We start from the raw sequence: 26,556 nt of genomic DNA, 5'->3' as shown, positions 1-26,556 counted from the left end.
AGAGAGAGAAAGAAAGAAAGAAAGAAAGAAAGAAAGAAAGAAAGAAAGAAAGAAAGAAAGAAAGAAAGAAAGAAAGAAAGAAAACAAGTTGTGGGGGCATTCAAATACATAAGCAGGCGTTTTTCCACATAAATTATGACTGATTTCTGGGTCTCTTGGACATCTGTAGTTGTTTATTACAGAATTTTTCAAGATATTAAGTTGATAGGTATCTCAAAGACTTCATATTAGTTCTTGAGGAATCACAACTTGTTGAGACCTCAATGGTCACTGAGTCCAAATGCTTCAATTTGATAGAAGAAGGAACTAAATCCAAATAAGTCTAAGGAATTTTAGCACCCGTTAAGACCTATTCTACTCTGCTGGCCTAGTCAATTTGACACAAACTAGAATCAGCGAGGGAGCCTAGTTGAGAAAAATGCTTCTACAGTACCAAGTTGTAGGGGTAAGCCTGTGGGGTCATTTTCTTAGTGACTGATGTGGAGGACTCATCCCATTGTGTGTATGCAAGGGGCACCCTGGCCTAGTAGTCTTGTGTTATATCAGAAAGCAGGCTATATAAGCCACAAGAATCAAGCAAGTAGAATCTCTCCATGGCCTCTGTATCAGCTCTTGCCTTTAGGTTCTTGCTTTGAGTTCATGTCCTGACTTCCTTCAATGATGAACAATTATGTGTAAAAATAAGCCAAATAAACTCTTTCCTCTTCTAGTTGTTTTTGGTCATGGTATTTTACCACAGCAACAATACCTCTATGAAACCAATTTATCAAAAATGAGCATTTAATTTGCAGACAAGTACCACTAACCTGCCTCTGTAGACAAACTTCATGGGCTCTACAGCTAAGGCTGTGGCCACAATGTCATCTGCATTGTGTCTTCTTCCACTGACTACCATCAGGCCGTCCATCTTACCCACAACAAAGACGAGGCCCCCAGGACCAACAAATCCCAGCAAACCTGTCCTTATGAATGGGTATTCACTGATCGGAGCCCCGGAGCTTGTCATGGGAAATACCTAGGGGAAACAAAGCTGCAATTAGGCCACCTTAAAGGGCTAACGGAGTCATGGTCTTAACCACTTCTGTGAGAAAAGACAAAATTTACTTCTTTATCTCCAGGAAGTCTGCCAGCATGAGATCATGGTGACTCTGCTTGACAGTTCACAAACATGGTGCAATGTTTACTCTTCATTGTCCATTAGACTGAATTTTGAATAACATATGAGACACACCTCTGGTCATACCTGAGAGCTTTACCCAAGGGAAGATGAAGTGTGAATATGGGTGATAGTGTTTCATAAGCTGAGGGCTCAGACTGAATCCAAGGGAAGCTAAGCACTTGCATTCATCTCTTGGTGCTTCCTGACCATGGGTGCAGTGGGATAAACCATCTTACATTCCCACCACCATTGCTTCCCCAGGATGGATTGTACTCTCAAACTTCACCAAAATAAACTCTTCCCACTTACGTAAGCTTTTGCCAGATGCTATAGGCAGGTCAAAAGTATCTAATGTACATGGGCACACATTTCCCTTTGTTTCCCCACAGGCTCAGCAAAGTTCTGTCACTTCTGCATCTCTGGGTAAAAGGGCTTTAGGAAGCTCCTCTCTTAGGCTCCAAGCCTCCAGACAGGCAGCAGCCACTATGATTATAAAACCAGGTAAAAGTGGTTAACGGAGACACAAAGTACATTTTAAAATAACACATACTGGTGGTAGCTGATCCCTATTCATTAAAATGTACTTTTCCTTATTGGAAGTATGCTGAAAAGGAAACTGTAAAGAGAACAGAGCTAGTCCAAAATGCAGATCTTGTTTACTTCAACCTTGGAGATGAATTGCATAGAAAAGGAAATTTTACTTAGACTGTGCACTCAGCTCCAGTTCTGGAGTTTTAGAGATATGAATTCATATTTATGTGTATGCTGGTCCAAATCTAACATTTAGGAATGAATAATCTATTCTACGCATGAATCAGTGAAATCTGTGTTACTCCTAAGGCTAAGGCTAAAAACCACATGAAAAAAAAGAAGTTCTAAGACCACTGTAATATAGTGCAGGACACTTGAACCTGAGATTTAACTCCTTCCATGTTTCTGTTTGCTATGTGTTCAACACTCACAAAAAGTGGGTTATCTGTGGACACCAGATAGTCACACATGCATGACACACATCTCACACATGCACAACACATATCCATATACTACATGTATGTCTATGCCCATGATCTCTTACCATATATATCTCACATACTCACTTTTACCACTAAAATCATTATTTAATGTGCACTAACACTCAGGTTCTCCCAAGTTCACACCCCGCCAAGTTTAGTTGATGCCATGAGACTGTGTGGGAATGGCCAGCAGGCTTCCTGAGTAAGAACATTTACCCACACACCTATGCAGACCATCTCCTATCACACATGTGGTTTTTCATTACTCACCTGTCAGCTGATAATAATATACACACACAAAAACATTTTAAAGAAACTGCTTATTCTTTCTAGATACTAGCTAAAAGGTCAGAATAATGCTGATAACACAACTATCAAAAACAAAAATAGTATGTAAAAAGCAACCAATTTAACTATAATATGAATGCTCTTTTGTGAAATCTTCATCTTAGTAAGTTTATCATCTGTTTCTGAACACCTGGCAAAGCTGAAGGATCTTCCCATCAACCTACCTCAAAGGTGTTCTTGGTCATGCCAGAGAGACCATAATATGATGTTCCTGTGGCAACTGCACAGACACAGAGCTCCCCGATTTCATCCGTCCTGCACAACTGAGGAATCCCATCTGGCTTCACTGAACACATGATGGCTAAAGGCAAAACAAGAAAGCACCAGAGAGCATGAGCAAGGAGCAGGGAAGTTAACAGATCCAGGAACACCGATGAGGGAACAAATGGGCAGACATACCACCTTGAATAAAATTCCAATAAGGGCCAGGTGCTCATTCTCTCTAAGAGCTGTAACTTCTTATGTTCTATCAAAATGTCAGATTTCATTATTATAACAGCAATCACTTCAATTACTCTAATTTTAATATGAAAATTATAGTCAGGGAGAGAATCTTTATGTGCCATTTATGTATGAGATGATACTCAGCGATGTGTCAGTCATTCACTACACATGGACCAGAAGAACAGGGGACAGTTCTAAAATACAACCTCAGCACTGCAAACGAAGTGGCATAGGTATGTGTTTGTAAGTCTTCCAAAGCTTTTCTAAGTTGAAAGCAGAATTTACAGCCTTCATTGACCTACATAAATCTGTCCCTTTGGTTTAAAGTCCCTGTTGCATATAATCCTCAAAGAATACTACTATATAATAATAATAATAATTATATATATATGTAAAATATGGTCTGAACATTCAGTGAGAGAGAAACAGAGACAGAGAGAAACAGAGAAAGACAGAGAGACAGAGACAGAGAGACAGAGACAGTCAGACAGACAGACAGACATATGTAACTGGAGAGATCACTCAGTACTAATAGCATTGCTAATTTTGCAGAGGACTCAGGTGTGATTCTCCATATCCACATGGTGGTTCACAACCATCTGTAACTCCATTCTCAGGGGATCCAACATCTACTCTGGCTTATGTGGGTACCAGGCACACATATGGTGCATAGACACACATGGAGACAAAACACTCACACATATACAACAATTTAGAGAGAGAATGCGCATAAGAACTTGGTAGGGCATAAAATTGGGGGCATAAAGAAGGAATTTCAAATGAAGGGATGGGGGTATGTTTGATCAAAACTGTATGTATGTATGAGATTCTTAATTATATTAAAAAAGAAACAATTCTGAGAATTTTTTATTCTACTCCCACACTCTTGTAGACTAAAAGCTCAGATGTGGTCCTTTACATCAGAATTCAGCAAGGAGTATAATTCCCCAGCAGTGGAAGGTTTATATAATTATGCATTCAAACTGTGTAATACTGTACTGCCTGGAAAGGAGCAAGTTCTTTATGTACTAACAAATGAACCTAAGACAAAAAAACTTTGTGTTCTATATCCTATCATTGACAAAACCCAAGAAAGACAATGTACAAGTACATATGGATGTGGGGGTGTGTTTCTTTGATATGATACTACACTATGGACTATTTCTGAATAGAAATTTCTGAAAAGAAACCTGTGGTACTGTAAGTGACTTGAGTAGACAGAAAGGTTTTTCATTGTTATGGCACTGAATCTTTTGATGCCTCCAGCATGAGAATTCATTTACTTAAAAGCTTGTTTGCATGGCTTTTGTAAAGAAAGAAAGCAACATAGGTAGGTGGTCTGGCTAGTCCTGGGAAGTGGACAATGAGCCTGGGATAGCCTGAATTTGGAGTTTGGAGACCTAAGTTGTTTTGACTCTAAATGAGCTTCCTCTACAGAAAGGAGAATAGAACAGTTAGGAGCCTGATTAGGCCAGGCTTTATTTCTGTTATGCTTTGAGAAAGAGAAAGGCCATTCCCCTGCTCACTTCATCATTATAGACAGGCAGTGTGGCCTTTTTCTAACCAGCACTCAGATCCCAACCAAGATCCTGTAAGAAGCCAATTAGCTATATATGGCTATGTGATATAACTAGATATATAACAATGACTGCTGCTCATCTATGTATGACTTTGCTACTCTATTGTATGAAGGAGCACAAAGAGACTTCAAAGGAGTTGCCTACATTCTGGGCAGGAACTCTGAATGAGAGAGAACCCTGGGCTCCATTCCGGAATACAGAAATTGAGGACAAATATGCTGGTATTCGTGTCCCTGTCAGACAGGCATCAGGAACAACATTCAACACATTAAGAACATGGGCTGTAGTCCTGTACATAGATAGCTTAGAAGCACAAGAGCATATTCTTGATGGACGGAGAGGCAGGTGAAATGTGTTTTTTGGGGTGTGTGGGATAGTGTCCCTTCAATCGAGTGACTAATCTGCTTCCACGATAAGCAGTGGCTTCACACATAACAAAAACTGTCATTGCTCAGGTTTCATAAATACTGCTCAAAGCCCTTCATGCCTCACTAAAGGCAGAGCTTTGGTGTCCAGCTTGGGCTGAGGCATCAGTATGATTCAGGAGGGGTCTGTCTGGGTTGCAAAAACAGAAGCAGCTGAGAAACACTGTAGATTACAGAGTTGGTTCAAAATGCCTTCCTGGAGGAAAGGGCTCCAGAGAAGAGATACTCTTCAGCAGCTTTATGAATATTTATGATTTCCTTTTCTTGGGACATGCTTTAGATGTCTAAAGATTAACCTAAACATCCAAGTATTAGCATTTCGGTGCTAAACCTATGATATCATACAAAGGGAAATGGAATGGACAAGAAGAGAAGATGCTAGCCTGTGCTCAAAAAGCATACACTAACTGATGAGTCAGGAAACCATGCTAGGACTGCCAACTTCACACTTGTGCTGGCTAGTTTTATGTCAACTTGAGGTAAGCTCTGAGAGGAAGGACCCACAATTAAGATGCCTCCATAAGAGCTAGCTGTAGGCAAGCCTGTGGGGCATTTGCTTAATCGTTGATTGATGTGGGCGAGACCAGGCAATTGTGAATGAGGCCACCCCTAGGCTGGTGGTCCTGACTTCTATAAGAGAGCAGATTGAGCAAGTCATGGGGAGCAAAGCAGCACTTCTTCATGACTTCTCTAAACCAGCTCCTGCCTCAGGTTCCTGCCCCATTCCTGCTTTGACTTCCCTTTAGAGGTCTAATCCACAACAGATAATCCAAACAAAACCTTTCAGTCTCAAACTGTTTAAAGTCATGGTATTTTAGCACAACAATAGAAACTCAAACTAAGACAACACCCCAGAGCTGTACTCACCTCCAGGCATAACAAGGCCTACATCCTGCACTGTAAGCACAGACAGCTTCTCCTCTGAATCCACACGTATCACACCATAGGTCAGCCCATGCATGGATAGCACACCTCGTCCTGGTGGCTGGTTGCTGTCATCTGTGGGCCTAAAAGGGTAGTTTTAGCTGAGTATGTGCAAGTGCAAGCAAACAAACCATTTTACCTTTAGATGTGCACATCTACACACATGGCTTCTTCTTACTGATTGAAAAGCTGGCACTGATGTGCTTCAGTGACAGAAATGCTCAGACTCTTTTACAAAGGTATACTTACTCAAATCTTATAGAAAACTTATATAGGTACAATTATTGCCTCACTTTCAGATTTGGAACCTAAGTTGCTGTGACACAGTACCTTACAAAATTAACATAAAAAATAGTTTCTCCTGGCTCCTGGTTTTAGGATATAGTCCACAATAGTGGGGAAGGCAAGGTAATCCAGGTGAGGCAGCTGGTTACAGCTCATGTGTAGGTGGGAACAAGAGAGATGAATACAGGTTCTCAGCTTAGTTTTTCCTTTTATTCAGTCTAAGATTCTAATCTACAGGATGGTACTGTCCACAGTGGATCTTCTCACTACAAGTACCCCAATCTAGAAACTTCCTCACAGACATGCCTAGAAGTTTCTGTCCTACATAGTTTTAGATACTGTCAAACTAACAGCCGGAATTAACCACGACACATGCTAATCATCCAGGTCACTGGTGGAACTTGATGGGCTTCAGGTAGACCTCATGCCCAAGCTTGATCACTACTGTCCTCTCATCTGGATGGTTTCCCTGTCTGCATCATTAGGATACAATGCACATCTTAGCTGACTGCAGCTTTAGATGAATATTTAAACACAAATGTATGAGTCACACAAAGAACATTCTCAGCAAAGACTAGTCAGATCAGACATCACAACCAGCAAAGTTCTTAATGTTTTACCTACTCTTGTGTTCTACCCTGCCCCACCAGTAACCTGTTCACATTTGCCTATGTAAAACTCTGGAATCTCTGATATGAAGGTAAATATAAATTATGTGCATTTGTAAACATATTTTCAATGAGAAGCAAAACCACAATATGCAACATGGCTTTACACAATACATCTCTAGATCTTTCCATGTGAGTGTCAGTGCATACCTATATAGGGAATGTACACACAGAAAACAATAAAAAAATCTAGCTGTCTTAATAGTTCAATACTTAACAGTATTCAATAATAGGAACATAAGGGTCATTTATTTTAGTTCAATTTTTTATATAGAAGGGAATATATCTGTAAGATAAATGTGTAGACAGATAACAAAAGGACAAAGTACCTACACTTAAACATTTAAGGAACCCTAAAAACCTTTTGAGAATACACTGCTTTGCTTTCCTTTTAACAAAATGAGAATACACTAGCATTTTCTCATTGATTAGCCCTGTATGCAACAGGCTGCACAGTTACACACATACATTCAGTCGTTCTTTACAGGAACCCTATGCAGAGATGAGGAAATGTTTCTAGACTGTGACCATAGCTCAGAGACAGAAACAGGTGTCAACCTCAGGCAGCCTCAAGAACATGCTTCTCACTATGGTGCTCAGCTGTCTCTCAGAGACAGCTTAATTAATCTGCATTAATCCCCACCCCCACCCCCAAAGTTGATGAAAGACTCATTTCTCTTCCTTGTTTCAGTTGTGTTTCTTGATTATTGTACTGGATTTGTTTCTATTACTGTGATGAAATACCCTAGCAAAAGCAGCTTAAGAGAGGAAGGGTTTATTTTGGTTTACAGTTACAGAGAGGATACTGTCTACAATAGTGTTGAAGACAGGGTAGCAGAAGCATAAGGCAGGCTGGTTGCTTCCCATCAGTAGTCCAGAAACAGAGTGAATGAACAGGAGGTGGGGCCAGGATATGAAACCCCAAGGCCCACCCTCAGTGACTTACTTCCTCTAGAAAGGCTCCACTTCCTGATTGTTCCATTACATTCTTGAACCACTAACTGGGTACCACATGTTCAAATACATGAGCTAATGGTGGTAGCAGGCATTTCACATTCAAACCACAAGAATTATTAACTGAGTCAAAGAGAGAGTGAGATGAAAAAAATAGTGCTGATAATACAGATAGATTCAAAACATTTACTTCAATAATCAATTAAGCAAATTGATTATTTGCTTAATTAAGCAATGACTAATAAATATAGAGACTCATTTGTCAACTTTCAGACTTGGCTCAACAATGAAAAACCATGCTCTGGACTGCAGTAATGAGTATCTCACAAATGAACAAGCTACAAGAAGAATGAGTTCAGCACTTTCCAGGAATGCTAAAGGGCAGTTTCTTTACCTAGGGATATGGAGGAGTAAAATACACAGCTATGCACTATACACAATGGTGCACTGATGTATAAAGAGCAAATTACAAGAAGCAGAGAAAACAGCACGCTCAATCTTAGCATTCTGGCTTCATGAGAAATATGCTCTAAAGTAAATGTCTTCAACCTATGTCTGTATTACTTAAAAATATGCTCAGCATTTCCAACCTCTGTAAAGCATTCAATAAACTATTAGCTAATCTTGCTATATAATGCCTGAAGAAATAGCTTCTATACATTTCGAACTATAGTTTGATACTGCCAACAGCAAGCAGAGCCAGGCCAGCCTCAAAGACATTAATACAAAATAATGGAGGCAAGCAGTTATGATGACTCCTTTCCCAGGGCTTAACAGAGTAAAGGTGACTGACTACATTTGCAAAGCCTTGTGGCTATCTGTCATTTACTTGCTGTTTGCAAATGAGAAACCAAAGGTCTTCCATTCTCTCGTTGTGTATAGGCTATTTCCAGTGGACCAATCTCAACTGAGGAACAGTTGGACATCTGGAGAGGAGACAACCACAGTCAGTATCATGTTTCCCTCCTCTTGAGTGTGACACTCACTGCTCTATTTCTGTATATTAGAGAACATGCACACAGTGTTATCACAGTAAGACTAGCATTAGTAAGCAGCTAGGATGTGTTGAACCCCAGCTATGTATCAGATATACTTTTAAACACTCAGAGTGGAGATATTCAAGCCTATGATGCAGGTACCTTTTGATCCCCAAGATACATAAGCGGAATCTAGTTACAAAGCCAGTATGTAAACAGTAAACAGATGGACACATGGGAGCAATAGCTTTCAGAGGGGACTAGCTGACCATGGTACTGTGGTACTGATAGAGAGACAGCGAGCAAGCTGTGGCTCCATCCCTGAAACTCAGGAACACCAGAACACCAGACTTGCTCCACTTGGTAGTATCAAAGTAGCTAATTTAGCTGAGTGTGATGAGCTGTGACCCCTAATCATAATGTGAGAGATGAAAACAGGAAAAGCAGGAGTTCGGGTCAGCCTTGGCTACACAAGCAAGCTAGAAGCCAGATAAGGATATGTAAGATTTAGCAAACAGTCCACGGTAGCTTCAGGAATGCTGACTGTGTGAGAGAATATCGAGGTTTACAGTAGGTCAGTCACTAAAATGCTATGGTACAAGTCACTGGATGAGGGTCTCCTCTAAGCTGCTGACTGGCACTGGGAAGGAGGTGCTTTTTCTGAGACAGCTTCTTTGCTTTTGAGTCACAAGCTATGACTGAAGGCTTTTCTTCTGGATGGTATAAACTAGCATTGAGGTGCCTGGGTCACCAAGCAATGTGCAGATGTACAGTTATCCCCATTGATTATCAATTTTTTCTAGAGGGATATTTTAAAAACTGAAGCAAAATGGCTCATAATAAGTTAACAGCACCATATATCTATTTGCCTTAAAGCTGATTAGAGAGCAGTTGAGACTGGATATTTATTTTAACAAATAGTATTTGTAGGGAATTTTTTGGAATGCAAGAAGAAATTCAAGCTCATTTTCCTTAGTATGAAAGGCATGATAAAATTCAAAAGATTACTAAAGCCACACTCTTGGACAGTGAAATTACAAAGTAAAAACAGTACATATCAAACCAATGTACCTTTCTCCTCTTTCATATGACCAGCATAGGCTATTATGCTTTTGAATTCGAAATGTTTTCCTCCACTCACTCCACCAGCCAAGCAAGATGCCTAAAGGAAGGCAGGCCAAGGGGAAGAAGGTGGCTCCGGCCCGGCCATCATCAAGAAACAGAAGACCAAAAAGATGGTCAATCCTTTGTTTAAGAAAAGGTCCAAGAACTTCGGCATTGGGCATCCAGCCCAAAGGAGATCTAACATGCTTCAACAAATGGCCCCACTACATCAGGTTGCAGTGGCAAAGAACCATCCTCTACAAGCGGCTCAAAGTACCTCCTGCCATTAACCAGTTCACCCAGGTCCTGGACAGGTAAACAGCTACTCAGCTGCTTAAGCTTGCTCACAAGTACAGGCCACAGGCAAAGCAAGAGAAGAAGCAAAGGCTACTCGCCTATGCTGAGAAGAAAGCTGCTGGCAAAGGGAACATCCCAACTAAGAGACCACCTGTCCTCCGAGCAGGAGTCAATACAGTCAGCACCTGGTGGAGAACAAGCTCAGCTGGTGATGATTGCCCATGATGTAGACCTCATTGAGCTGGTGTTTTTTCTGCCTGTCCTGTGTTGAAAGATGGGGGTGCCCTACTGCATCATCAAGGAAAAGGCCAGGTTGAGGTGCCTGGTCCACAGGAAGACATGCACCACTGTTGCCTTCACACAGGTTAACTTGGAAGACAAGGGTGCTCTGGCTAAGCTGGTGGAAGCTATTAGGACCAATTATAATGACAGATATGACAAGATTTGTCGCCACTGGGGAGGCAACGTCCTGGATCCTAAGTCTGTGGCTTGCATTACCAAGCTGGAAAAGGCAAAGGCTAAAGAACTCACCACTAAATTGGGTTAAAATGTACACTAAGTTTTCTGTACATAAATATAATTACAAAATTAAAAAACCCTGTTTTCCTCTGACTCTGAACACTTGGTTCCCAGATGGTGGTGGTGTTTGGGGAGGTTGTGGAACCTTGAGGAGGTAGATCTAGCTGCAGGACATGGTTTACTTTGCAAATGGTAGCAGCCATCTATGTGACAAGACCAGAAAGGACAGTCGTCAGCCCATAAGCACCTCATTGCTCTTTCCTCTGTGTATGTTCTATCTCCGAGTAGTACATTTCATATTAAGTTTCTGAGTACAATTTAATTTAATCAAGTGTGGTGGTCTTAATGAAAATGACTCCTACAGACTCATAGGGAGTGACATTATTAGAAGTGTGGCCTTGTTGGGTAGACATGTCATGGGGGATAGGCTTTCTAGTTTTAGACACTCAAGCCAGGCCTAGTGGCTCATTCTCTTTTCCTGCTGCCTTTGGATCTGGATGTAGAACTCTTGCTACCTTCTTCAGCACCATGCTGCATGTTGCTATGCTCCCACCATGATGATGATGGACTAGACCTCTGAACTGTAAGCCAGCCCCAGTTAAATGTTGTCATGCTCCACACAGCAATAGAAACCGTAACACACATCTAATAATAGAATATGCTCTTCAATCTAAGTGGTATGCTGTGAACAAGAGATGACAACTGCTCTCTTGGTGGTACTTACGTCTGGCTCTCACTGAGGTGATTTTCAGTTTCAAAGTATTTTATGATGAAATATTTATATCTTACCCAAAATTTTTACTTAACTAAGTACTGTTTCTTTTATCTTCCTCTGTTTTTTTTTTTTTAAATCAAACCAACCATGGCTCTCTAATTCTGTTTATTTATTTTTTTAATTATGAATGCTCTTGAAATATTCATGTTATTTTGTGGACTAGTTTTACCACTTTTCTTTTACAATTCTGTGTTCCTAATTACATTCCAGGAAGAAACTACTCGATTCCATTAGTAGATGGACATTTGATGGTGGAGTACTGCCTTTTAGTGGTTTTTTTTTTCTCTTGATTTTTCTCCCAGCTTTTTACTCTTCTGACTTGATTTTCATAAAGCAGAAAGGACTGTTAGAGACAGGGGCATCTCTTTTATTTCTCTGGAATTACATTTTAATTGCTCTTTTATATTATCATTAATTTTGTTAGTATCAAGGTACTGAAGCAGAATCTTGTTGTTAAAGACTTTTTTTTTTAGTTGAATAAATTGTCGCAGTATAGGGTAAAAAGTCAATATCATGTGAAGATATGGCTCAGTAATCAAGACAGACAGACTGCTCTTGCTGAGGACACAGGTTCAATTCCTGGTACCCACATGGCAGTACACAACCTCTGAAAAGGGATCTGATGGGGGTCTTCTAGCCTCCATGGATACCAAGTACAAACACATAAAACATCCAAACTCATAAAAATTAAAAAATGATTTTCAAAGGTCAAATATGATACTGCATAGCTGCAAACTCCTATATTTAGGAGGTAGAGGCAAGAATATCAGGAGTTCAAGGCCAGTCTCAACTACACAGTGAAATCTAAAGCCTGCTTGGACAACATGAGATAGTGTTACAAACTGAAAAAACCAAGTCTGCTCTCTTTCTGTATGCTATAGATAGAAGAGAACTGGATGTCAGGGTCACAGGAGCCAGGAAGACATCTGCTCCCCCACCCCTTTTTGCTTTTCTTATCTCTTTGATGATTTTGGTTTCCCTCATATTTTTCTATTTCACAATTTGTCTAGAGAAAAAAAGGAACATACAAAATATTATGGTGACTGTAGTAAAGAAGTAAGTTTTTAATAGTGTTTCTGTTTGTTTTTCTTGCTATAACAGAATGCTATACAGACTGATCAACATGGCTAATAGAGGTTTGTTCAGCTTCTAGTTCTAGAGGTTTGGAAGAAATTCAAAAGGTGGTAGTTGGCACTGCTAAGTACCATGTGCTATTCATTATAATGTGATAGAAGGACACACATGTCAAGTTAGAGCAAGCATGCTAACCTTCTACTTTTCTCGCTCTTCATATAATGTCATTATTGTCATCATGAGACAGTGATCTCAAGTAATCCTAACCTTCCTCTAAAGGCCTCACCTCTAGTCACCATCAACACATAGATCTAGGGACCAAGTCCCCAAATACAGAATTTAGTAAACAAATGAATCCTACAGGAAGCCAGAGCATAACTGTATGACTCCCTGATGTCACCTACCTAACCCTCATGAGATGGAAACTCATGTAAAGAGATGAATGCATACAGACACACACAGAGATGAGTTTATGGGCTCCTCTTGCTACTTCCTGTTCTTCAACAGCAACATGCCGTATCAATACTGTTCATTCTGCTTGGAGACTGCCTTTCTCTAAGAACACCAATCATATTAGTCATAGCCATCATCTGCCTCTAGCAACCACAGTGTAGGCGCACCGCCCTATGCTGACTATCAGCCTGCTCCATTCCACAGCGCTTGCTCACCAGGGTCTTCTTCTGGCTCTTGGAAACATCTCTGCATTCTCTCCATCTATCAACCAGGATACTAGAGGTGTCACCCATTATACACAACTTAGAAACTTCTAATATGGTCTTTTTTGAGCAAGAAGCATTCTGTATTACTTATAAGAAAAAACTCACAGTAAGATACTCAACAGTTAGTGGACCATTGTCACCACCTCACCAGGTCTGAATCTTTGGAAAGACTTGACTTTTCACATCTCCATAAATCTGACCCATGGGCATGTCCTCACTGGCACCCATGGTCCAGCCACAGGGGCCAACTAAACAGCTTTCATATAACTCTCCCAGTTCCCTGATTTGTGAATCGCTCTCTCCCTCTCCCCTCCCCCTCCTTCTTTTTTAAATGGGAAAGAACCACAAAGTGATAGATGTGCCAAAGGGCCAAACGAATCTGCCAAGAGTGCACAAATGCATCTGCAATTTTACCTTCACTGATTACCATAGATAATAATCAAGCATGTTTTAATTAAGTGGACTAAAAGCCAGGCACACAATCAGCTGAACTGATGTTTACTGGAAGTTCAATTTCTCTTTCATTACCAAGGCAGAATAAGCTGTCCCTGGAAGATTATTAAACATGGGACACAATTTGGTTAGATAACAACATAGAAGAAATATCAGTCCTAACCACTTCAAGCCAGAGTAATTAGTCCTCTGAAGTCCTTTCTCTACAGCAGAACTACAAAATCTAACAGTGAAATGCTTGTTTGCCTTTAAAAATTTCAAGTATTATGCAAAATAGACATGACTGTTTATTTGGACAGTCAACTTGATTGGATTATGAAACACTTTGGATAGTAGTAAGCCACACCTTTGAGGATGTCCAAGAGGGCCTATCCCGAGAGGATTAACCTAAGAGAGAAGTTAAATAGAAGATTCTCCTTAAATGTAGACAGTACCATCCCATGGGCTGGAATCCCAGACTGAATAAAAAGGAACAAATGCAAGAGCAGAGCCCCATCATTGCCTTCCCTCTGCTTCCTGGTCTTTTGAGAAGTGAGCAAGCAGCTGCTTCATCAGACAGCCATCATCAGACAGCTGCCCACCACTGTGATTTCCTACTATGATAAACCATGTCCCCTTAAATCATGAACCAATGTGAATAGCTCCTTTAGGTTGCTTCTTGTCAGGTATTTGATAACAATGAAAGCATTGCAAATAATCCACCATGAGCATTCTAACCCCTTCTACACTGTACTGTATGATGCTATTTAAGAAAGTCTCATTTTGTCTTTACACTAAAATCTTTAATGAAACTTTTCACAGCCCCATATACAATAGTTTCATAGGATAGATTAAAGCTCTCTTCTTTAACCTAATGATTTAGCCTCAGAACTCTCACACATGAAAAACTCATGTCAAGTCTTCAGAGAATATTTGGAGAAGGTATGCCATCAGGACAAATGCAGTGAGATTTACTTGTGTCAGCTCATTTCCCCCAAACAGTCCTCCATATCACCTACCCATGCATACAACATCAGCCAGAGGACACTTTTCTATATTCATATATTATTTATTATAGAAATAATCAACAGAGAATATTGTTACAATGAATGCCAAGTATGTATAACCACTGTCATCAAATATATTCAGGAACAGATTAAATACAGAGTGAGAAGAAACACAGAATTAAAACTAAGATACTACTCCTAACATCAGCCAACTTATGGAAACAACCTGGGAGTCTACAAAAAGAGAAAACCATAAAGAAACTGTGGTATATATTCACAGTGGGATTGCTTTATGGCCATAAGAAGAGAGTAAAACTTAGGTTGGAAGAGCATTAGAGAAACTAGGATTTTCAGTCATGGATCCATCTTCATCGACAGAAGGAAATGACACCTAGTCCCCTGGAATACCAGAGTGACAACTGTCAGTCAACTTGGTTACTCTTTGCTATTTACTAGGAGCCAGCCTCCAACAGAATCCCCCCAATACTCTGAGCATTGCTCAAGGCCCTAATCTTGCAGTTAATAAAACGCATACATCCCTATGAATGAGGCCCCAAGCACATTGCATCCTCCACAAATAGAATCATCCTTATGCTCTTCACAGATCCTTCTTCTAGGCCAACTATTCTCAATCTGTAGGTCATGACCCCTTTAGGGGTGAAACAGCAGATATGCTACACATCAGATATTTTACACTACACTTTATAACAACAGTAGCAAAATTACAGTTATGAAGTAGCAACAAAATAGTTTTATGGTTGGGATCACCACAATATGAGGAACTCTATAAAGGATCCCAGCATTAGGAAAGTGGAAAACCACTGCTCTAGGCCCTAGACCTGATCTCTGTTTATCAGCCAATAGAATTTATTCTATTATAAAGGTCACAGGTCACAAGTTCTACCATGTTTACATGTGTAATAAACCATAAGGTCAGTCTCTGCAAAGCTACGACCCAGTGCATGCAATGGTGGTACTGTCTTCAGTTTTATTCTTCACCTCTAGTGGATCATCTCCCTACAAGCTGTGAGGCTTACAGGGGAGAAGAGGGGGCAGAATAAGAGGTGGTGGAGTAGGGCGTATATAACGGGGTGTTCCCACAAGGTTGTTTGTAAGAAAAGCAATGCAACTGGAGATGATCACATTAAGTATAGTTAGTCGTTCTCAAAAGGACAAATAATGTACGTTTTCTCTTGTTTGTAGTTCCTAGATTTTATATAGTCGTATAAAGGAATGTATGCATATTTTGACTGAAAGGAGAAGTAATGTTTAGGGGAGCTAAAGGCTTAATTGGAACAAGGAGGGTTGAAGAAAGGAGGATTGCAAGAACAGGGTGGGGCAGAATATACTCAAGGTATGAAATATATCTTTAAGAAAATAAATACGTTCAATTCTGAAAGGAGGTGTTACCTCTTGCAGTCAGTTGTCTCAGGAAGTCTAATCACAGGAGTTAATCAAAAAGGTCATCTGCTTACAAAGCCAACACTGGTTTAAGCACCATAACAATAAAGCAAGGAAGTGGAAGCCACTGTGGTAAGACTGAGGATGAGATCAGAGTACAAGGGAAGCACCAGCGAGCAGGCCTGGACTCAAGACCAACTTAGATGTTTCTTATGGTTTTTCCTGATTCAGCTTTAAAATCTCAAATCATAGCTTATCGATTTCTGTCCATGAACCTCAGGATCAATGTCAATCAGAAAGCTGATTGTATATTTGAGAGCATCACCACCCACACCAGAGAAGAGGAAAGTGGAGAAGGGTCATCACCTGCCATGAATGTGTCCAGAAAACGCTCTGTCATGACAGTGTGCTCACAAGCCACAGAATTGTTTGTGTCCAGAGCCTGGGGAAATTGTGCAAACACTTTTGATTCATTATTTCTTTCAATAAACTAGACAACCATGGCCTTTCCACAGCTTTGTAAAATCCTCACCCTGGCAGGGACCACATGGCTGGGAATTTTCTGAACTTGGACGCTTCTCCACAGCAATGTAGTAAATGCTTTCTTCTGCCCCAAAGTATGACTAAGAACAAATCTTCTTGGACAGTTGCCTAAGACCTCTACCCAACTAGTTCTCTCTCACCAAAGTGTCTTCTGGATAGGTTGGTAGGCTGCAGACAGCTGACAGCATGGCATACTGCATTCTTGCTGGAGCTGATTTTCAGCAGATCATGATATGAAAATCATGTCAGCCTATAGACAACATACTATATCATTTCGTGAAATAGAAGCAAATACATAAAAATCCAAAATGGCATACCATTCCACTTTGTAAGCTGAAAACAATGTTCATGAAGTATGCATAATCTCCCAAGAAAACGCATAGCCCACAGCAGCCTCTCCTAGAAAATGATGTAGGGTTACCACATGCATGAGGGGTGGGGGTCTAAAAGTATGTATGCTTGAATACTATTTTTACTCATTTATCTAAAAGAAATTAGGTACCAACTAGTTACCAGGTAGAGGGTCACAGTAAAAGATGAATAAATATACCAGTAAGTGGCACGGCCACTGAGGGAAGTCAATAATTCTATGGCAGCGGTAGAGCTTGAAGTAAGCTCAGCAAATATGGATGGAGTGGCCAGGTCACCTAGGCAGAGGGAAAGGTGGGAAACTTGGAAAATGCCACACCTGTGACTAATGCTTTAATCAGAAATTACATCCTGTGTGCCTCCCATGTGTTACCCACATAAAAGTAACATGTAAGAACAGGGACAGAATACCCAAAACAAGAGGTGGTATCTGGTTCTCAAGGACTCCTGGATCAGATCCCAAGTCTTAATGAATGGTGAGAACTATCAAAGCTGGCAGGTAAAGAAAAAGACACAAGTAGAGTCTCAAGCCACCACCCTGCACCTCATGGCCAGGCCTGACAACAGCAATGGAAACGAAATGATGTTGCTTACTAGGAAGCAGAGGTACTGCATTGAGCATTACAGGCATAGACCTATCATTTGAAGGGGACAGGTCCACATACATAACTGACATAACCAGCAGGACTTATAATATGCCTCAGTTAGAAAATAAGATATTGGGGAAGATCAAAATAAAATCACTCCGGATAAGAAAATGGCTTGGAGGTGAAAGTGCTTGTCATGGAACCTGACGTTCAATTCCAGGACCTCATGTACAAAGATACTGTGAAAAGCATCTGTAACCCTAGTACCCCTATAGTGAGACGGGAAATAGAAGAATCAGCTGGAAGCTTATGAGCTGGCTAGCCTGCAGTATGCATCACCGAAGAGACCCTGCCTCAACAAGGTAGCAGGAAACTGACACCCAACAGTTGCCCCCTAACCTCCATATGCACACTGTGATACTTGCACCCCATTCATGTACTTCCCCTTATATACAATAATGAATGACAAAAGGCAAACACTTAGAAGAACAAACTATGTTGTAGTGGTGAACTCTAGGGAACTCATCAAACCCAAAGGAAAACTTGCTAAAGATGTAGCTGCATTTTTTCTACTTTTTAAAGAAACTGATATGATAGTATTGAGATAAATGTTGTAAAGGGCACGATGTGGAACCCCTATCCTGATCCCATTCCCCCAACCCCTACCCCATGAGGATGCTTCCCATGTTACAAGTGCTAGACTTTCATGAAGGTCCTAGACAGGCTCCTCTACCTTGTTAATAACCAAGGCCCTGCCACCCTGCTCTCCCCAAAAGCCTCTCTGACAGAAGCATAAAGGACACAGGGAGGTTCAGGAAGAGAGTGCATGGCAATTCCCACAGAACCAAAGAAGAGAGGAGATGGTCAGTTCCTCTTTACCCTTCATCCATGATGTCGGTCTTGAAATCATTTCATCAGAAATTAGAGAAGAGGATGATAAATAGAGGAGAACTGTAAAACTAAGTTGGGCTATAGCTGATGAAATAAGTTTTCCCTCCCATAAGATTACAAGAGCTACTGATATAGAAGTATTAGCCGAAGCAGCAATTAGTAAAATAATAATAATAAAAGTAACCTTAGATCTCTCAGAAGACGTGTCTCAATTCCAGTGGTCACTACAGCACTCTTTCAAGAGACAGGATGAGCCGCACATCGTCTCAAAGTTGCGCGTGTTGCTGACATGCTGGGAACACCTGACCTACCTGGAGATATGCATGTGGAGAGGATGTGAATGTGTGTCATTAGTGTGGAGAACAGGTATCTGATGTCACTTTTGAAGTGAGCTAATTGTGATGCTAGGTTTATGGTGGATTCTCATTTATGGGTAACATTAGGAACACTGAGGTTTCTAAAATATTGTACACCAACAAGCAGCACCTAGCCAAAATGGAGAATGCTTGCTATGCCTGAAAACCCGGGTCTTGGAGATTCCCAAACACATGCTGGCAGTTGTATTTCCAGTTAAAACAGAAATGATTGATTAGGAAGAGGGTTTCTTAACAGTAACTCCACTTGGCTGAGGAGCTCTAAGGAGCTCCTGAGAAACCAGGCAGTGTCCGTTACTTGGAGTGTATATGACATCATCATCATGTTGGGGTAGAAATGTAGAACATTTATGTAGAAATGCTTCTAGTTGTACTAGTTTGAAGTTGTATACAAGATGCACACAAATTTATCCAAATGAATGTTTGTACCAAAGTTTTCATATAGTATTTGCCTTTCTGTGCTATTTCCCAGTTAACCTTTTATCATCTATCCTTGTTATATAAACATGGTTCAAATTGCACCACCAAGCCTACTTTAATTTATTCTCTGCAGACTTTAGAGTCAGTTCAGGTGCGTACAGGTGCTCTCAAAGCTTGCCAATTCAGCTAGACTGGCTATGACATGTCTCAGCATCCCTTCTCTGCCCTCCCAACTCTGGGCTATGGATGCGCAGCTCCCTGCCATCTTTTCTGTGGGATGGAGGTCTACATGCTCATGCAGTGACCACGTTACCCACTCATTACCTCACCAGGCCCAGGGAACAGCCATTTTTAGTGGAGGCTATGAGAACTGTGACTTTGTTAAATAGATAAAAGATTTCTTAGTGAGACTTCTGCACTTGAGCTTTTAATTAAACGCTATGGTAACAGTACAGGTTGCTTTTTTTTTTTTTTTAAGCTCTCCAAATAGATTCAATCCATGGAATAAAAATTAAACTTCTGTCCAGTTTTAAGCCATTGTGAATTTATATAAAACCGTCTTCCAGAAAAGCTGAAAGATATCCAGATATATCACAGAAGATGTGGTGAGGAACAGGGGCTAATAATAATTTCACTGGCAAATCTGAATTGAATTACATACTTGATATAAAACAGCCAACCAGCCGTAGAGATTAGTTATCAGGACATTGTTTGGTTCATTATAGCCAAAGCCATCCTGCACACATTCCTGTTCTAGAAGTCTCATAAAACTGTACTATTTCTCCCATGAGGTAAACTAAGTTGCCAAAACAAATGTACTATGTGTAACTCAGCAACAAGACAACTTAGAGTCTGTAGCAACTGTCAGTTTGGTTGAGCTAGCTGTAAGTCATCAACCCAGATGCCAGCCATACTGAATGTGACTGCAGATTGACCCACACACAGTTCCAATTTGTCCCGAGCTTTGCCAGAAGCTAAATAACACATCTTATTTTTGGAAAGATTATTTCTGTTTGTAAAGGCTGAGGCTTTGAAAATATTTCTCCCCCAAAAAAAAATAGATAAAGGAAATTAAAATACAGATAAGCCTAACTTTTCAAAAGCACATAGACATATATCACACATACAACAATAGGAGTTCTAACACAGCACAAGGTAGCAACCTCTGTGCAGGCTCAGCATTGTAGGAACTCAGTAGACCCCACAGCGGCAGGCATCACTGGTACTTATCTGAGCATGGAGAGCAGAGGTTGACCAACACTTGATGTTTTCTCCTCAAGTACTCTCCCCACTGTATACTTCTCAGACAGGGGCTCTCACTGGACCTGTAGTGCACCAGTGTGGCTTCACTGGCTGGCCAGAAAGCACCAAGATTTGCCTGTTCCAACTCACCAGCACTGGGCTAAAGCCATGTACCACTGCACCCAGCTTTTTATATGGCTGTGGGGACCCAAACTTAGATCATCACATTTATGTAGCAAGTGCATTACCAACTGAGCTATCTCCTAAGCTCTTCATGGATTCTTTTTGCTGCTCTTTCTCAGTGCCAGAGGAAAGTGTGTTTCTCCAAGGAACCAGAGGCCTCCTCTGAGATGTGAAGTCAGCCATCCAAAAATTACTCACGGTATTATTTAGAAATAAAATGTTAGTTTCAGAACCTATACTATAATTTCTAACATCATGCAAAGCCTGCTGCTTCATTTTAAGGGCTTCAAGTCTGGGTTGACGAAAGACTGTTAGCCAATGTGGTGGTATCACCTGCAGTCCTAGCACTTATGAAATCCTCCTACTTCAGCCTCTGGAGTTCAAAGTCAGTCTGGGCTACACAGTGAGTTTACATCCAATGAGAACGACATAGTGGTAAAACCTGTGTCATAATAAAAATGATAAAATGTGAAAGAAATACTCTGTTTCATCTTTGGTTACACACATTTATAATTCTGAAATCCACATATGAAGGGACGTATCATTTGTTGTACTTGTGAGTACTTCATGTGGATAAAACATTTGAAATTCTATCTTTTCAGGGTTGGGAATGCACTATGGTGGTAGAATGCTCATCAAATAGGTGAGATTCTAGGTTTGATTCTCAATACCATCAAAAAGCAAATAAAAGCTATGTCTACACATTCGTTACAAGTTAAGAACCTGCGCTCGAAATGTTTGCAATAAGAAATGCTCTAAAGTTTGGCCACTGCCTTGATTTTGAAAGTTTTCATATGCACAATATTTTGTGGATGAGAAATATGTATAAGCACAAAATTTGCTTATATTACATATATTATTCATATAGCACAAAGACAATTTTACATATATTTAAATGTTGTGTATGAAAAACAGTGGATATAAATTGAGGTTTTAGAAAAATGTGTCATCATTTTAGTTCACCCGTATGGGTGATCTGTGGTTGTCTGGTACCAACAAGCAACAATAACCTCACAATTACCACAGACAAGTATTTAGCAGTACAGAATAGGGCACACCGTTATTACAGAAAACAAGTAGTGTGTCAGCATACATAATATGCCTAGAAGCACCTGTCAGCAGTAAACAATGGCAGCCATCAATCTTCACCTGGGAAGGTGCTTTTCCTTTTTAAACAGGAAAGTGGCCACACATTTTATGTTTGGTGAGAAGCATCAGAAGCAGCAGGAAATCAGCAAGAATCTTCTCTAGGGCCAAGAAGGCAGCTGCGGAATGTGGGATTAAAATGTTTCCACCAGAACCATTGGTCTTGATGTGTCGTTTATTCACAAATGATCCAATCCTTTAGTCAGTCCATCACCTTGCCATCAGTGGCACTCTTAAGTGTTATCACTACCTCTACCACCATGATCACCTCTTCTACCATTTTCCATAAATGGGTAACTGGAGCCTCCGATGTAAAAAAAGCTCAATATCCACTTCTTCCAGCTGACAGATTCTAAAAGTGTGTGTGTGTGTTGCAGAAGGAGCTCAGGCATCCTCCCCATGATACCACTTGACACATGGAGTCCATCCATACCTTGTTCACTATCATAACAAAACAGCACCAGGCAATAGTATGTGCCAACACTCATATCTGTCTTTTGTCTTTGTGTTCCAAGCACTGTTAATAGCACAGGTGACACCCTATTCTTCTGAACACCTTCCATACCCACGCCTCTGTTTAACAAAGGGTGCTGCTAACACCCTGTTCAACAAAGTGCTTTTATACTAACTACTCATCCATGAGAATTCTAGTCAGATGGGTGGGCTCATGAAAGCATGTAGCAAGAACCCTTCTTAATGAATATTTCATTAGGAGGATAAACAGAATAGCCATCTAGGAATAATAACAATCTTGCAGCTGTCACCCAGTCAACTTCATTGCTGTGAGCAGCCACTGCCAGGATGAAATGTTTCTGAAACCAATTAGGAATGGCATCCTTGGCAACCCATGACAGTCCATAGTAAGAAAGGTTTTTTCCTTTAGAGCAGTGGTCTCAACCTTCCTAATGCTGCAACCCTTTAATACAGGTCTTCATGTTTTAGTGACACTCAACCATAAAATTATTTCATTGTTACTTCATAACTATAACTTCACTACCGTTATTAACCTTAAATATCTGATATACAGTATATCTGATATGTGACCCCTGTCCCCCAGATAGGTTGAGAGCCACTGCTTTAGAACAAGTTTGCAAGTATTTTTGCCTATCAGAGCAAGTTCACTTTGGAATTACTTATTATGCCCCCACACAATTATTCCTTGTGAGCATTCTTTATCCTTGTATGGACTGCCTTCCCACCTGTATACAGAAAGTGCAGTGTCTTTCTGGGGACCAGTAACACTGTAACGTCCATGTTTCATTAGCATTGCATTCTTGTTCTGGCATTCCATTTCCATTGATAATAACCTTGTAAATTTGTCAATGAATATACTGTGTTTTTAGATCAGGAGATTTATTTTCATCACAGATGTTTGAAATCTTGATGTAATATCTTTTTGTGTCTATGTTCCTCAGGCTGATCTTCACCTCCTGGCCTCAGGTTATCTTTCCCTCTTAGCACTTGAGTATCTGGTAATATGGGCATGGATCATACCTTGCTACACTGTGCCTTTTCTTAAACCTTTGCACAGTCATTCTGATGAATATACAATTTTTTCACTGTTTGTGGTGATAGGTCTCTATATTTGTTTCCAGATTAGCATAGCTTTAAGTGACAATGGGTACATTGGAATACTGTAGCTGAAGTACTTCCTTCCCAGTTTTTGTAATCGTTTCTCTAGTCTTTGTTAACTTGGATTATCACCTTTAGTACATGACTCCAATCTTCAGGTAATGTACAGTGGTCATTCCAATATCAACTTAACATGTTTTATACTTGTAACAGTGCATAGTTTCTCCAAAAGCTTGGCTTTCTATATACTACTCAAATGCTTTTTTTCTTTAATTATCCATGGAAAAACATAGGTTCACTCCTTCTTCCTTTCCTCAACATTTCCCATAGTAGCTTTATTCTAAACATTAGCATTAAATCCTGCAATAATTAAGGTTCATGGACCGTGTTTTCCTAGGGAGAATCTGGGGGAATTTGTTACTGACATGCCTGGCCTTCATATAGGCCATGTTATCACTTCCTGTGAATATGCTTCAGTGGGAGAATGCATGTGTGCCTAGAATAGGCACTCAGAAAGTAAAGGAGACTGGGTCATTATGTCCCCTTTTAGATACTAAATGAACTACATGTCATGTCCCTATATATTGACTGCAACCTGTCATATGAGGAAGAAAGGAAAATGCAGAGCAGATTGATGCATTCTCACGTTCTCTAATGGGACATACACCCACCAAAGAGGTGTTGGTCTGGTTTGTAGTTCCCAAGCCACAGAAACAGAGGTAAATAATGGAGAATATGTGTGTATAAATTAAGAAGTATGAAGAGAAAAGACTATCAAGTTCTTAGTATTCTACAGTTTTCTGTAAGGTCTATGCTGTTTTCTTATTCAAATGATCTTAAGAATAGGATCTCTTTTATTACCCTGTTGTATGGAGGGTTATGAAAATCTGTAGAGGATGTAGTAGGATGTTATTTGGTTTTCAGACCGTTCCAAGGTACTGTGAAAGGACTTTGTCCAGACAAGGCAAACTCAGCCAAGCAAACTCTGGAGGCCTGAGGTATCCCTGGCCCTGGAATACTGTCTTCCAGAGAGGTGCAGAGGTCAGACCATCAGAGAAGCAGCACGTTAATCTCCTCTTTGCTTAGCAAAGGAAAGGTGGTACCATAAGGCAGAGACTACCCTGATACTGGGAAGAGAAGTATAAACAACTTCAGGAAGGACACAGTCAGATCCTCTGTGAGCAGTTGTTTTTCTTTTCTCAGTCAAAAGTTAGAAAAGAAAATAAATTTATTTCTAGAGATTGTATCACTTGGACACTTGGCAGCAATTTAGTCTCAGTTTGTAGGCAGGAACTGAATTGTCAAGAAGTATGTTATTTCCTATCAGTTGCAACAACTAAGAAAGAAATTTACGTTGTAAAGCTGTAGAAAATCGCTGCACTTAGCAGCTGATAGGCACATGTGCTCACTGAGCATCGGATCTGGCCTCACCTTCTACTCTGTCCAGAGGCTACATGTGATGAGCTCCTTGGGGATAAGCTGAAGATGTGCTTGTTCCAGAACCCACTTAGAGTTATAGTTTTCTTCTCGTGTATATGTGTGTACATGTGTGTTTGTGCATGTGCTCACACAGGAACATGTGAAGGTCAAGGGTTAATATGGAGTATCTTCCTAAATCACTCTCCATTTCATTTTTTTTTTTTGACAGGATCTCTAATTGAACCTGGAGGTTATCCATTTATTAGAACTGGCTGACTGATGAGTCCCTCCCAGAGATCTTCTTTTGTCTCTACTTTCCCAGTGCTACAACTACAGGTGTCCATTGCTGTACCCAGCACCCCCACCCCTTTCAAAATACAGGTAGTGTGGATTGGACTCAGTCTTCATATGCTTATATACTAAGCATTTTACTAGGCCATCCCCTTAACCCCTTATGACTTTCCAGTGCTTTTAGATATTTTCTTCGTATTTAGAACCCAGATATCATATAAACAGTTTCTAGCTCCTGTAGAGTCTTGTGGTGACAATCATAGTCACATCAGCTTGCTTAACAAAAACTCAAACACGGCATGTTCGAGGCAGTACTGTAGTAACTACAGCTACAAGTAAGAAAGATAGAGTCCAAGAGAACATACGCTAGTTTTCTGCCAGAGATGTCAAATAGTGAGGGTTGAATGACTACAAGAATATAAAACTGTATAAATGGAATTCTTAAGGCTCATAAAATGTTCTTACTGGAAATAGTTCAGGATTATACACAGATATTTTGACTTATAAAATGACAAACCTTTCTCATTTGATCCATTATCTTTAAATTTCTGGAGGAAAAAAGAAAAGTCTAGTTAGGGAAAAGGGGTCCAAAGGTGGGCAACAGAGTCAGAGACAGCCCCTGCTCCAGTTAAGGTTCCCACATGAAGTCCAAGCTGAACATCACTTACATATGTGTAGGGCGCCCAGGTTAGTCCCATGTGTGCTCTTTTGTTGGTGGTTCAGTCTTTGTGAGCCCCTGTAGGCCCAGATCACGTGATTCTGTAGGTTTTCTTGTGGTGTCCTTGACCCCTCTGGCTCCTTCAATCCTTCTTCCCCACCTTCTACAAGAATCACCACGCTAACACCTAATGTTTGGCTCTGGGTCTATGGACCAGTTCCCTTAACTGGGCTACCTTGTCTAGGCTCAAAGGAGAAGATGCCCCTAGTACAACAGTAATTTGATATGTCAAGGCAGGTTGACAAGGGAGGCCTTCCATTCTCTGAGGAGAAAGAGAGGAGGGAGCAGGGAGGTAAACTGAGAGGGGCTGGGAAGGTAAGAGGGAGGGACTGGGAGGCTAGAAGGGAAGGGAAGCTGTGATTGCAATGTCAAGTAAATAAATTAACTTTAAAAACATCTACATGAGTTTTTGTCAGTGAAATCATTTGGCAAAAATTCTGGCAAGGTAACCAGGCATCATAGCAAATGTTTATAATCCTGGTACTTGTGAGGATGAGACAGGAAGGGTCTGTGGTAATTCGAATAAGAATGAGCCCCTCCCCATAGGCTTACAGGTTTGAATGCTTGGTCAACAAAGAGTTGCCATCAAGGAGTGGCACTATTTGAAGATTAGGAGGAATGACCTTGTGGGAGGAGGTCTATCAGAAGTGGGTAGCTTTGAGGTTTCAAAAAGCACCTGCCAGATCTAGTGTCTCT

At 40.5% G+C, this 26,556-nt stretch overlaps 1 protein-coding gene across 6 annotated transcripts in view; it reads right to left on the bottom strand.

Moving 5' to 3' along the window:
• Dip2c (disco interacting protein 2 homolog C) overlaps positions 1 to 26,556 on the bottom strand; it is a 385,770-nt gene that overhangs the window by 63,036 nt on the left and 296,178 nt on the right. For all 6 annotated transcript variants that reach the window (XM_029468568.1, XM_029468563.1, XM_029468565.1 and 3 more), the window contains 3 exons: positions 5,837 to 5,976; positions 2,685 to 2,821; positions 807 to 1,015 (listed from right to left, as the gene is read on the bottom strand). In XM_029468568.1, the coding sequence (XP_029324428.1) occupies positions 807 to 1,015; positions 2,685 to 2,821; positions 5,837 to 5,976 (486 nt within the window). The remainder of the gene's footprint in view (positions 1 to 806; positions 1,016 to 2,684; positions 2,822 to 5,836; positions 5,977 to 26,556) is intronic.

Source organism: Mus caroli, chromosome 13 (genome assembly GCF_900094665.2).
Source record: "Mus caroli chromosome 13, CAROLI_EIJ_v1.1, whole genome shotgun sequence".
NCBI classification, from domain to species: Eukaryota; Metazoa; Chordata; class Mammalia; order Rodentia; family Muridae; genus Mus; species Mus caroli.
The sequence above is the reverse complement of the archived record's forward strand: the minus strand, read 5'-3'. Positions and strand labels throughout refer to the sequence as shown.